General features: G+C 41.7%; 1 protein-coding gene across 1 annotated transcript; it reads left to right on the top strand.

Annotated features, from left to right (window-relative positions):
* Positions 1–1,893: 1,893 nt before the first annotated feature.
* adrb1 (adrenoceptor beta 1) lies at positions 1,894–4,687 on the top strand. The gene has a single exon (XM_026163105.1). It carries the CDS (start codon positions 2,612–2,614, stop codon positions 3,803–3,805), a length of 1,194 nt encoding a protein of 397 aa, XP_026018890.1. The 5' UTR covers positions 1,894–2,611; the 3' UTR covers positions 3,806–4,687.
* Positions 4,688–14,745: the final 10,058 nt, after the last annotated feature.

Genomic DNA, 14,745 nt, shown 5'->3' with positions numbered 1-14,745 from the left:
CAGTTAACATTTGGGTAAACTGAAAACATCAACACAGTACATGGATAAAATACCCAGTCGGGTAAGGCGCTCGGGTCATCGAAGCTGCCACCTCTTCTCTCACTTGTGGTGCTATAACACATTAAAATGAATATTAATATAACTGCAAGATCACCCCCCAAGTAAGGAGTTTGAATGTGAGTGATCAGATAAGAGCTTCACCAGCACACAGCTCCTTTCACCAGCACAAAAAGGGCTTTTAAAAAGCTTTCTCAGGGGCTTGAGAGCCATGTGCCTCTTATGACACTCACAGGATTTGTGAAACTGACACTGGTTTATTGTTATTGAATTAACTGCTCGTAAAAGGTGATTTCAAAATAAAATGGCTCATTTAATATTGGCGGGGTGTTTTGGGGCCAGGTGAAGGAGAAAATTTCAGTTTCTCCAGTTTCTTTTTTTTTTCCTGCAGAAACATTTATTCACCATTCACTGTGGCTGAGTGGGCTCCATTAAGATCATATCACTGTAAGAGATAAAATATCATTGCCGTATTTCCAGGCTGCGGCGTGTGAGGAACGTTTGCTTGAAACGCAGGTTTTCTGATGAGCAGAACCGCTAACAAAACGCTCTGCAGCTTCACTCGAACACATCGCTTTGTCTGCCTCTGCAGAGACTCTCGAACCCGATCCATAAACGGGGAAAACCATCACTTCAAATAATGAAATCAACTTTGACCTTTGACTCCGCGCTGGTGTCAACATATGAGATCAACCAAAGCTTAACCAGCAGCACTTCTCTTCATTCCGACATTCAAAGCTTGCACAAAGATTATGTGGGAGGTAGCTGCTGTTGAGTGGTCAAGAGCATTTCCATGAGCAAGTTTTTATGAAAGTAAACGAGCTGCTGAACATCTGAATTATGCCGAAGAGGTGTAAACGCTTTAAATGCGGCCGAGAAGAGGAGCCGATGCATCAGCAAAGTCAGGGAATCGTTTTAAGCCTTTAACCGTCATTGTCCTGTGATGAAAGCTTCAGAAAAGGAATTTCTTCTATTTAAAAACAGACCATAGATTTTTTTAAAAGCACTAATAGGAAAAAAAAAGTCTTCCCACTCCTGTTAATGCACATGTTTTTGTTTTATAGGGTTTGATTTCAAGCTCTTGGAAATTTCTGCCACCACAGAGGTGGAAAGAAGATAAATGGAGTTTATTTATTTATTCATTTTAACCAAAAACCATAAAGAAACTCTATATTTTATTTCCCACACTAACGTGAATAAAATGTATTTTTTAGGCCCCAAACTTTCAGTTGATATTCTGTTTAATGCCCCTCTGATAGACTTTTGTTGGCCTACAGTAGTGGTCAGATTTGAAAGTGGGAACCAACAATGAGTTGAACAAACAGCCTTACTCCTGCCAGTTTGCTCAAATACTAAATTATTTAGGTTGTAATGTCTCCATACTGGAAACTCACTTGCATATAAATAAACAGTTTATGGCCTCAGAGAGCAGGCCATAAAGTAAGAGGCAATGGAGAGCCCCATCAGTCCAGTGTTTTTTAGCAAGTCTTGCGTGTTGACAGTAAGTTGACAGTGTTCCTGAAATGATTTTTGATTAATTTATGAATAGAGTTAAAAGATGAAACAATATTCATCCAAAGTATGAATTGTTTCGTTCCAAGTCTGTTGAATAAAAAAAATGGCATCGTTACATAAGAAAATCCTTTAATCTACCTTCCTTTCATTGTTTTGTTGTTGTTTCTTTATCTTGAACGCCTTCTTTTCTTTTCTTTTTCTTTCTTTTCCTTCTTTTTTTTTTTAAACTAAGCTCACTACTAGGCTTGTCTGTCTTCCATCTCGGCCATAATTTAAAACCTGGTTCAGGTGTAGGTCAGAAAAATCATTTTTAATGACCTGGAACTGACCTGGAATGTTTATCTCTGCAGTGATGCGTGGACTGAATAGCTGTGCGTCAACCCCTGCTTTATAGCCTTCTGTACTTGCGATTGGAGATAAGAAGTTTACCATAATACAGCTGCTGTGAAGGAAGGACCACAGATCCGTTGTTGGGCCTGACCTCATGCCCACGGAATGTATTCTTAGCGATAAAAATATAAAACGGACAAGTGGAAAAACAAATTTTGTTTGTGGTTCGCCAGAGATGAAAACAGCGAAATCCCTGTAGTTCATGTCCTGCTGGACTTCCATATTTGGTTAATCGTGTTTCCATAACCGACAAGATTTTTGGACCGATGATAGTTATGGACAGTTTGGGGAGTGACCATCTGCTTCTCCTGCTTAATAAAAGTTTGGTTTATTCGTCCATGCGCGTTAACTGGTGAAGACACCAAAAAGAGACTGACTGAAATTTTAAGGTTCAGGTGTTTGTTTGCTTCCACAACTTCACCGCTGGGATCGTTTGCCCGCTGAGCTGCCTGATTGGTCGTGAGGAGCAATGATGTCAACGCGCGCTTTGCTGTCCCGGCCGCTACAGCAGCCAACGCAGGCTGAGGACTTGAGAGGCGCTCCAGATGGAGTTGGCGCGCAGTGGGAGTAGAGCTATAGACTGTGAAGGCGTTGTTAGTGCTGCCTTGATGATCTCGACCTGGTTCCACTCACAGCCCAGCAGCCCGTCATGGGGGACGGTGGTGGCGCGTCCTCGCCAGTGAACTTCCAGAATGGCACAGGGAGCGAGACGTCCGACTCACCGGGCTCCGCTGCAGCCGCGTCCGAGCAGTGGATGGCGGGCATGAGCGTGGTTATGGCTTTGATCGTCCTGTCCATCGTGTTCGGAAATATCCTGGTCATGGTGGCCATCGCCAGGACGCAGAGGCTGCAGACTCTCACCAACGTGTTCATCGTGTCGCTGGCGAGCGCGGACCTCATCATGGGGCTCCTGGTTGTGCCATTTGGCGCGGCGCTCGCGGTGCGCGGTTCGTGGCTGTATGGCACCTTTTTCTGTGAGTTCTGGATCTCGGTGGACGTTCTCTGCGTCACCGCCAGCATCGAGACCCTGTGCGTTATCGCCATAGACAGGTATGTGGCTATCACATCACCTTTCCGCTACCAAAGCTTGTTAACCAAAGCCCGGGCCAAAGCGGTGGTGTGTGTGGTGTGGGCGATCTCTGCGCTGGTCTCCTTCTTGCCCATCCTGATGCACTGGTCTCGGGACAGCGTGGACACAGACTGTTACGAGGACCCCGAATGTTGCGACTTTGTCACAAACAGAGCATACGCCATCTCCTCATCCATCATATCTTTTTACATTCCTCTCCTGGTCATGATATTTGTTTACGCCCGCGTGTACAGAGAGGCGAAAAAGCAGCTGAGGAAGATCGACAAGTGCGAGGGCAGGTTTCACAACACCTTAACCGGACTGACCTCCAAGTGCAAGAAGAGGCCGTCTAAGATCCTGGCACTCAGGGAGCAGAAAGCGCTCAAAACGCTTGGCATCATCATGGGAACGTTCACTCTGTGCTGGCTGCCCTTTTTCATAGTGAACGTCGTGAGGGTTTTTTGCGCAGAGGTGGTGGACAAGGACCTTTTCGTGTTTCTGAACTGGCTGGGGTACGTGAACTCTGCGTTTAACCCCATAATTTATTGCCGAAGCCCAGATTTCAGGAAGGCTTTTAAGAGGCTGCTGTGCTGCCCGAGGCAAGCCGACCGCAGGCTACACATTAGCTCCTGCGACCTGTCCCGATGCTCCGGCGGGTTCGTCTCCTCTCTGGAGCCCGGAACGTTGGGGATGTGGTCAGACTGCGCCGGCTTGGACAACAGTGATAGTAGCCTGGGGACCGGAAAGTTGTCTCACTCCGAATCACAGCTGTGATAGGGGAGGGGGGGGGGATAATGACAAAATAGGCGAGTTTCTTTTTGGAGACGGAGTGCGTAAGAGCCATATTTAATCATTTCAACGGGGACCTTTGCAACAACAAACAGGATCATTTGAGTTCAAACAACAGGCGAAAATGCTAGAAACGTGTTTGAAAGCCATTTTAAAGCATCAGGATAAATATTTTCCCATTATCTCCTTTGGCTCAGAGAGAGAGTTTAGTGTAAAAGAGAAAATGAAATTTGCCAAAATTATAGCTCATCAACCCTAAAATGAAGTGGCTGTAAAGCTTCTGTGATTAAAAACCTGTCAGGTGCCGAATTTGAAATCCAGTAAATCTGTGCATCAGCCAAAGAGCGGAGTCGCACTCCTGTGATTGATGCCTGATATAAATATCAACTTTTCAGTTCTGATTTTGTTCGATAAACAGTTGATTTCTGCATTTATGCGTTATAATGGGGAAGTGAGAGTCCGATCCTCGCTCCAGGTTCCTGCGTAAAAATTCGCTCATCACCGCTCAGGCGCACTACAATGAACTGTTATTTAAAGGCACTGGATAAGATCAAGGCATTTGTCGGAGTGACTGTATCGCAGTCATGTAGAGCTCACGAAGTATTTTACCTCACAGCCATCGGCAAGTGCAATTTGTACGACAGGTATTTGTTTATATTAAACATTGGTGTAAAATAGCCTATTTATTCCGCGCTGTCTTTTACAACTAAACGAGTAATTGTGAGGCTGATTCTAATGCCCGTTGTACATAATGTGCTGTTTAGTGCCCAAGAGGAATTTGAGCCTCTCCCTTTGTCTTTGGCTTTACATGCTGTTGTGAGGTGGTGTGTTATAATGTCTGTGAAAATAAAAGAAAGTTTTACTGTTTATTGCTGTTTAACCCATTTTTCGTCTTGTTGTTATTATTATTACTGTGGGAAGGTTTGACTCCACAGGGAGCTGCAGAAATTCTGAAATGCTAGAGGAGAAGTGATTGAAATGTAATCACATTCGGCAACCTCGGTTCGTTCACAATGTACTAAGAGACTAATAAGAGCAGCATTTTGTGATTAAACAGCGTGGCACCGAGAGGTAAACGGCGCTTTGCAGGATTTGTGAATTGGCGTGATGTCAGATGCTGTTGTGCTGCTGGGAGGAAGAGGAATCTGATTGGCCACCGTGGAGAAGGGAGCCACGAAATCCGACTCTTGAACAATGCTTCTTGTGCGCTTTAATGTTGCAGGGATAAATAGGGGTTTGTTTGCATGCTTCATTAAAGTCCACTCGTGGGTGTATCGATATTGTAAGCTCAGTTCACAGCTGTCAGAGGAAACAATTGCGCACGGGGGTGAGGTGAGCCCACTTTACGGCACACGCTCTGACTAACTGGAAAAGCACAGGTGTTAGTGTGCTTAAAGGTGGCTCTGCTCTATTCAAGTTTCCAACTAATCCGTGACCCTGAGCTTGTATGTACAATAACAGGATCCTGAAACCAAAGCATCTAAATGGATTTCACCTGTATTCATTTTATTATTTATACATTTACAAGTGTAACCTTTTAACCAGGGCCTTCTCTGCTGTGGGATACAAAGATGGCTCCAGTCTGTGAAAAAAGCCCACTGTTTCTCCTAATCCACATCATATTCTAATCCAATTGCACTACTAAACATGCCAATTTGATGTTGGGAGTTTTATGCGTTTCCGCCCCTGCCATTTTGTGTCTTCACTTCATTTGTGGTTTGCATACAAGCCTTTTTAAAAAAAAAAAAAAAAAAAAAACAACAATGTGTGGGTGGGTGGGGGCCTGGAGGTTCATCAGAGATAGATTTTTAGAAAGGATGGTCAAAAAAGCGATCCAACATATGCAGCTTAACTGGTAAAAACGCAGAGTTTCAAAGCCAAGCCAAGAAAATAGTGATGACTGTAACAGCAAGGTTCCCTTTTTTTCAGACCTTGAAAAGCTACAGAAAAAGAGGCATTACACAGCTATTTACACAGGCAGAGAAGCTCTCCCCAGGATGGGCAAGCTGAGCTTTAGTGGTAAAATTTATGTGGTGACACTTTAAAACATAAGTAAAGGTTGGAGCTACTACTACAAAAAAAGTAACAGTAGGGGGGATTTTATGTCTTGCTTTGATGTCCCCAAATGTTTTAAGCTCTCACCCGCATCCACTCTCACTCAGGTTAACCACCTCTCCAACATGCTGTTTGATGATTCCATTTTCCTCGAGCGATACTCTGAAAGCCTATAGAAAATATTTGAGTAAACACCACGGCAGCTGGTGTTCTGAAGTGGCTCTTACAGGAGAGATTTGCAGTTCTTTCTGGGGAATATTAATCAGCCCTTAAGCTGGACGTCTTTAAAATGCATTAGCATGACGTGTTGTGCTAATGATGCTCTCCCAAAAAGCCAGAGCTGTACATTTCAATTAGGCCGGAAAAACTGAATGGAACTGAGCTCAGCTGTTCTGGCTAATGAACAATGTTTAGATATGATTGGGTGAACTAATGAGTGTGAATGAGACCCAGCTTTCAGAAAAACGAATAAGAACATCAGTGCAGCCAGCGTCAGTGATGGCCTCCTGGCAAAGACCTGCTTCATTATTAAGCATTTGTTTGTTTGGCAGGAAGTTTGCGTTTGGGCAGATTAGCTGTGGGCTCACATATGGAGGAGCTAATCAGTGGTTTTAAGAGTAATTGTTTCAAATTGCATGTGTATCAGCAGACATTTTGGCTGCTCCAAGTCGAAGTAGATAAAGCGATACCAACATGACCTCTGTGCGAGCAGAGGTTATAACTCCATATGGTGTTTACATTCAGAAATATGTTCGCCAGTGATTTACCCTTGGTGTTTCACCCACATGTCTCTGTGGTAATTTACAGTCCAGGCTGGAGTGTAATATATTTAACTGTGATAGGCAAAGATCAGGGTTAAACACGGGGTTGTATTAGTAAACACTCCTAATTGAATTGTGCTTCATTACATCTTGTACATAATTTGTGGAATCTGAGACCATTTACAAGGAACTGAATAATGTCCCTCATAAAATTCCTATATCCCTACAATCCACATCTCTGTGCAACACCTAAACACTCCTTTGTTACCGCTGCAAGATCACTGGGTGCTGAAGATGGGTGTAAGGAAGGCAGTACTCAATACTTTAGTAAATAACTTTCTTTCTTGCTGTAGGTTAAATAGTGTTAAATAAAGACTCATCTTTGCAGCAAATACATTGCAACAGTTAAAACCTCATATAAAATAAGGGTAAAAACCTTTAAAAAAAAAAAAGGATGGAGGAGTTACATTTGTTGGCTGTTGGAATGGCAGAGACTTCAGCAGCCACAATTTCTGACCATTGGACATAGTCATTGTTTCCAGGTTTTATGATAAGCTTCAAAAACAGATGTTTAGATCTTTTACTGTTACGTACACCCCCATGTTTCAGTAAATTCTCCCTCTGGTAATTAATTATTTGTTTTGGTTGTCCTAATTGTCCTGATTAGGTGCTGAGGCTCATGTACATGTTGGAACAAGCTGTTTCTCCTCCACCATTTATCAGCATACTTAATTCTAGAATTTTTTCTTTCACTTTTTTATGATCAACTCTTAACTTATAGGCCTCAGTTTTCAAGTTTGTCACTTGTTAATTAGTTTTGGGGCTTTAATCCAGCAGCCCACTGGATGCTTGGTTGATGGTGGGTTTTTTGCTTTATTTTATGTTGTGTTTGTTGCTTTTTGAGTCATTATTTTGTGTTGTTAAACTTGGTTTCCATGAGTTTTTAATTTAGAGGATGTAACACATTTGGGGGCTCATCCGGGATCCAGACCTAACACAGCCCAAGCAAGAATAATAACTCCTATCATGTTTTGACTAGAAAGTGACCACAGTTAGGTTCATACATTTCTGGACAATCACACTTTTTTTTTTTTTTTTTTGCATCTTTGCTTCTGTACATCAAAACAGTGAATTTTAAATCAAACAATCAATATGCAATTAAAATACAGATTTTCAGCTTCAATTCGAGGGGTTTAACAAGTATTGCACCAACTGTTTAGCAATTACAGCCATTTTTATACACAGTCCCACATTTTTAGATGCTCTAAAGTCATTGGACACTTGATTGCCAATCAGTTTAATGGTCAGATCTGTTCTCCCATTGTTTCATGATAGCTTGATAAAAGTTCTGAAATTGCTTCCAAATACTGAAATTGCTCTTATTCGAGGAGGTCAATAGTAAGGTCCAAGCAAATTAGAGATCAACAATCAACAGTCTGGTACATTATTAAACAGAATGCGTGCACTGGGCAGGTTATAGACTTTTAGAACTGTGCAAAAGCCTTGAGCCACTCAAAACGTTTTAATTTTTTAGTAGGAAAAATGTAAAATAGCTGCAACAATCTATTAACAGATGTGTAAACAGGAATGGAATTACAGTGTATGAGAAAAAAGCAGTAACAAGATTGAAAGTCAATGTTTGGTACAACATTTGAACCTCCCCTTACATAGGGACAACAGTGTAACCCCAAAATGTCAAATTTTCCACTTATTTTTCAACCCAGTTCTGGAGCAGTTTGGCATACCTCAGCCTTTTTTCTGTTTCCCTTCCTTAAGAATGGCTTCTTCACAGCCAGCTACCAGTGAGACCATTTCTGATAAATCTTCAGTGACCAGTAGACAAATCAACTAAAAAGGCCAAACGCTCATCTCAGGTGCTGCGTCAGGTCTTTGCTGGATTTTTCCTGTTTCATAGGTGCAGAAAATATTTACTTAACTTCATTTCCTTTGACTGTTCTTAAACCTTTTGTTTATTTATAGTCTCTGAAATATGGTGATATTTTGTAAGAACATTTTTCATGACCTTCAAAAGCACTTCATCAACGCTGCGCTGAAACTTCAAGGGAGTGTCTGGAGTGCTTTCAGATCCTCTCGGCCAACAGGTGCGAAGCTTCATCCAGTTATTGCATGGATTCTTGTCCAGATTATGAATATTGTCAATGCCAACCACCTCCTACAGCCTTCTGCTCTTGATTAAAGACCGAGAGAAATATCAAAATCATCAAGTAGATTAAAAAAAACAAACAAAAAAACCCCTGCAACAATTAGAGCAATCTTTGTGAATCTTGATTAATCTCTGCTGACATACATTTTCTTCATGATGTTTTTCACTAAGCATCCTCTAAATAATAAATAGATCCAACAGAAACATGATTAGAAACACAGTTTCTGTAAAATGCTAATGCAAATACTCATTTTCTTCAGCGGGTGGTGTTCCAGGGGAGGCTGTTACAATCTTTGAGCGAGAAAAACAAAAGCGCAAATTGCTGAAAGCTACAAATGTCAGCACCTGGAGATAATTATTGCTGATTGCTGATTATTACAGTCTTATCAAACCCAAACAACAGATATGCTAAATTTATGCAACAGGATCATAAAAAGTGCTCCACAAAGATAAAAAAAAAAAAGCTTATCTTTTTTTATGAATGTAAACCATTTCAAAGTGAACTCATACAGACCCTGTAGCTGGCACATGTCTCTCTGATGATCAAAATTCGACTTCTATTGGCTAATCAAAACCTCTCAACCCTGTAAGATTGAAATCCCCTGTGACTTTTTTCCACTCTAACTCAAGCTGTACGTGTTGAGGTGCGTTGCCAAAAGCAGGTGCTACACTTCATGTGTCCATCTGTTTGGATTGCCCGTGTGAACTTGGCACGTTGCGGTCTCCATCTGCTGGGCTTCGGCTTGCTGCGATTGTAGCTTGCATGAAGATTGGGTGAAGGTGGTCAGCGATGGTCAGCGTTTATGCTCAACTTTAGTGATGCAAACTGACTTACTTTGGAAATGATAAGCCACGCGTAGTACATTCATGAAAGCATAACTGCTTTTTGGAACATTTGCAACAGGAACAGGAACGACTGAGGTACATTTCGTCTTCATATCGAACATTAACATCAGTGAAGCTGATTTTGTTCCTTTTAGAACAAAGCTCAGGGCAGATTGATACCAAACAAACAAACATACCAAACAAACAAGTCCGGGAACAGTGCAGCTTTTAAATCAAAGAACTTGGCACTAATAAGCTATCCAAACAGCCTTGGGGTAGATAAGGTACATCAGCATAAATGTTTCTTTTAAGAGTCCATCTGACAGTCATAGATGAACACACTGATCAGTGCAGTACTCATCTTCATTTCCTCCATTTTTATTCTTTCTCTCATGAAATGAGTAACATATCAAGCATCGATGCACTGCGGCTCTTTAAAGCCTTCTCCGACTTTCTCCCCAAGTCGCTCCTTGCCGTGCCAGCCTCAGTCTTGACCTTTTTCTAAATCCTACATTCGAATCCCAAGAAGCTGATGAGTCATTGTCTGACTGCTTGAGATTTAGTGTCCAGGATGAGACTCAGTACCAACAAAGATCATGATTAAAAGAATATTTGGACACTAAGGTTAGATCACAAGATGTTATTATGATAAGATGCAACTGGGAAGCAGGTGCCTCTCTTCAAAGGTAGCAGAAACCATCTCCACCCATGCAGGCTTACTCTATTAGGCAATAACATTTTGCTTCCAAAAGCAAGACTTTCTTGTAATTTTGAAAGGAATCTTCAGCAATAGTTCTTCCCAAAAGCCTTTCAAAGTTTTCTTTTTGTTTTTCATTTGTTAAACCAATTAACACTTACATTCAAGTATAAAAAAGGCTCTTAATTCAAGATAGGCGGCAGCGTTGTGTCTACACATAACAGATGACTAATCAAAGAACAACGTTTAAATTATACCTTTAGGCAGAATTCACAAAAACACATAATTTGTTCACATTTCTTTAGTTGAATCTATGAAAAATGTGAACGTTCACACAGTTTGGCAGATTTAAATTGGATTTTTTTGCATGAACAATGAGATTTCAAAAGCGCTATTAGTTGGAAATTTAGCAAATCTCAGCCCGCTGTGCAGTGTGTCCTTAAAAAAACTGAGGAAACTGGACAAGTGAAGGATGAAAAGCCATCTAGAGCAGAAGAACAGTCATCTGTAATGGCTTTAGACATGGAGGAAGCTCTGTCATAGCTTAGGGCTGAGTAGGGCTAAAGTGCTGTTGGTGGGGAACAGAACAAAGAAAAGTACCATCATATTTTGCTCTACTATGCAATAATATCTATAAAGTGATCTCAAACACACTGCCATTAAGGTAAATACATACCTGGATAGAAAAGCACACAGTGGAACACCATCAGTCATGGATTGGTGTCCCTAGAGCCCAGACCTGCACATCATTGAAGCCGTGTGGGATCATCGTGACAGAGAACAGGGAAAAAAAAAAGGCAGACAACATCCAAAGGGGAGTTTTAAAATGTCTTTTAACTATTCCTGAAGACTACCTAAAGAACGAAGGTGGTCATACCAAATATTGACTTTCAGGCTTGATATTGCCTTATACGTAGATAGCATCCTCATGTATGTTTGCATATGTTTCAATTACTTGCTGTACCTATTTCTTACTTCAAAAAATGTAAAGAAATCAAGTGTGACTCAAAACAGTTTTGCAGTACTGCATGTAGTGGACAAAAATAATCTAGCAGTTTTCCTTGTTTCTAGGCTTGTGATGAACTGCTGGCTCCAGTTTCATAATAAAACGGAGTGATGTCATCTGAAAGTGTCAAAATATTTAGGTTACCAACCTTAAACTCCTCTTTCCAGCGACTACAATGATGGAAGCAAGTGTTATTACCAAGTCCACATCTTCCCGCACATATAAAATGTCAGCGCCGCAAGGTATTTTATATGGAGATGTTTATTTTTTGGCACCTTCTAATCCTTCCAAGTCCCTTTCTTATATAATGAATCACTCATGGTCAGATGGATTGGTCCTTCACAACAGCGTTGTATTTCAAGAGGTGGACTTGCACTCCCATGATGAGTGGCTTCACAGAGCGTTCAAAGCTCCCGAGAGACCAAGCTGAGTCTAAAAGGGGAAAAGTGCCCTTTTGTGACTTTGGGGTTTTTAACCCCTCGCAGTGAAGGTCACTGTGTCCCACCAGCAATTCCTCCCAGTCCTACTCAGCTCGTCTCTTGTTTATCTGAACTTCTCATTTAGATGAGTGATCAAACATGCAGAGCAAAAGTGTTAATAAATTGCTAATAAATTATGGTTATTTAACCACATTGAAAAGTGTGCATGGTAGAGTATTGTTTTGTTACAGATGAGTTCCAGCGTTTTCCAGCAGGGTCACAAATCAAGTGGGAATCACGGGTTCAGGCTTTCTCAGGGCATCTTTTCCTTTAATGCTAGAGTTTCTTTAATAAAGCTAGAGTTTCTGCTTGGTTTCCCTGCACCGCTCCCTAGCACTGAAACTACACTCCGGGCCGTTTAAAAAGCCTTCATCACACTCAAGGTTTATCGCTACCTTTCTTGCTGACTCCCTGCAGTTATCACTCCCCCCAAGGCTTTGACTGTATCTCGTCTGGCCCCACATACACAAGACAAAGTCCAGACACGTCCACATGTAGCTCTGGTTTAATGTGAAACCATGAATAGTTGTCCAAACGGCCAAAACCTGCAGCTCTGCACCTTTTCATCAAACACAAATCTCAACGAACAAGACAAAAATTTAGGCTGTTAATGCACCGCCGCTCTGGAGAACATTAATTGTCTAAATTTCCATGTTAGAGGCCGAGACAAAGCATCTGAAGAAGCAGAGCGTAGAGTGGCATATAATCAAAGCATTACAGATAGGACGGACCAGATGGATACATGAATATTCCCAATTAAAGGGTTATTTTTGTGCACAGAATTACATAACACTTAAGTTAAAAGAGAATAAGTGGAATGTAATGATGGTCGTTATGAGGACTTGCTTATATTCAGATATTTTTTTTATCTTAATGTTACAGCTACTGCAGGAGGCTCCCTAAATCTGGGCTGGGAAACAGTGAAAAAACAGACTGACAGGATAGACTTGTTATCTTTATACCTTAAGAGCTCTTGTCAAGGTTGGTGCTCCGGCTAAAGGACATGGGCAATGCTTTATGAATTCAAGGGTGGTCATCTAAGCTGATAGGAGAATCCGCTATCTGTGAGCTAAAAATAGCCTCTCAGTAACCATTCGCCTGAATTGGATATTTGAACCTGCTACTGTGCCCGTGGAGAAAATAGGAACTTTCACCCCTACGTGACGAGAATAATGAAAGAAATGTCTTGTTTATGCTGCTAAATTATGATATTTCTGATGACAGGGTGCTTTCAGTTGTTCTGTAGGCGTTTTTCAGCGTCTGTACATGTGCATAACCATGAGACAGCATGTGCGTAATGCAAAATTTTGATGTGAGCAGACTGAGCAGCATGACTAAGGGTATTGTTAAACAAAAAAGGCTTTTATAACTGAGATTTTGACATAAAACGGCAGCCATGGTACCTCAGCTGCTAGAAGGTGGCCTGGTAGACTGCACCTTCTCTCAAACTCTGCTAATAAACTTGAGGCAGTTTTTGGGCAGCTCCCTCTGAAGATACAAAACCTGGAACTCCTCTTTAACCTGTGTCAGATCCACTGCTTTTCTCTGATTGTGTCTGCATGTACTCAACAGACACTTTATTAGGTATACCTCGCTAGTAATGTGTTAGATGCCCTTTTAGCTCCAGAAATGATCGAACTCTTCGTGACATAGATTCAAGATGGGGCCGGTAACATTCCTGAGATTTTGATCCTTACTGACATGAGAGCATCAAACAGTTGCTGCATATCCGTGATGCAAAGCTCCTGTTCCACGACATCCCAAACTGGCTCTGCTGGATTGAGATCTGGTGGCTGTGGAGTTCATTTGAACTCACCGCTATGTTCAAGAAAACAGTATGAGATGATCTGAACTGGGAGCAGCCATCGAAGATCAGAACGCTTTAGTAATCAAAGGATGGACATGGCTAACAACAATCCTGAGGCTGTGGCATTTAAGCAATGCTCAGTTGTCAAAGTGTCCCCCCCAAAATATCCCCCACACTATAACACCACCACCAACCAATGATCCATGCTAGCATGCTGTTTGCACCAAATTCTGACTCTACCATCCAAACGTAAAAGTGGAGACTTGTCAGACCAGGAAACAACTTTGTTTTCTGTTCTTCAATTTTTTCTGGCCCTGAAAACTGTAGCCTCAGTTTTCTGTTCGTAGCTGACAGGAGTGGCACCTGGTTGTAATGAGTGGTCACTGCCTTCCTATCAGTTCAGAGCAGCCTCTGACCTCTGGCATCAACGAGGCATTTTCACCCAGAGAACTGCCGCTCACTGGATATCTTCTCTTTTTCTGATCATTCTCTGTAAACCGTAGAGATGATTGTGTGGGAAAATCCCAGCAGAGAAGCAGTTCCTGAAATGGTCAGAAAAGCCACATTCAAAATCACTTTAATCACCTTTCTGATGCCCAGTTAGAACTCCAGTGGGTCATCTTGACCATGTCTACATCGGTAAATGCATTGCCACATGATTGGCTGATTAGATATTTAGATTCACAAGCAGTAGAACAGGTGTACCTAACAAAGTTCTGTTGACACTTAGTCCACATATTTAAAAAGGTGCGAAAAGGGAAAAATACTATTTGCTTTCTGGAAATTAGCAAAAATGTATGGACTTATATCTATATTTAAATGGACGTGCTCCAGCTTGGTGCGCCGTTCAGGTCCAGTGAGGAGAATGTCTGTGAAGCAGCAGTTTGGACTTTAAATCCTCTGAATGGAAGATTGCTTTGATGGACAGCGGCACAGCGACGTGCATGACCTCAAGTACCGCTGACACCGCTGCTTTTGAAGTGGGACCTAAAGCTGACAAAAGTCACTGAGAGGGAGGTCATCTCGGTGCAAAAATCGCTTTGTCACCTGAATTAGGCTCAATTCCACCACGCCCGATAAACAGAAACCAGGACAACAGATGTTAGTGTCAACAGGAAGGAGGAAAAGCAC

The sequence above is a fragment of the Astatotilapia calliptera genome, chromosome 3, assembly GCF_900246225.1.
Source record: "Astatotilapia calliptera chromosome 3, fAstCal1.2, whole genome shotgun sequence".
Taxonomy (NCBI): Eukaryota; Metazoa; Chordata; class Actinopteri; order Cichliformes; family Cichlidae; genus Astatotilapia; species Astatotilapia calliptera.
This window is presented reverse-complemented; position numbering and strand designations above follow the sequence as displayed.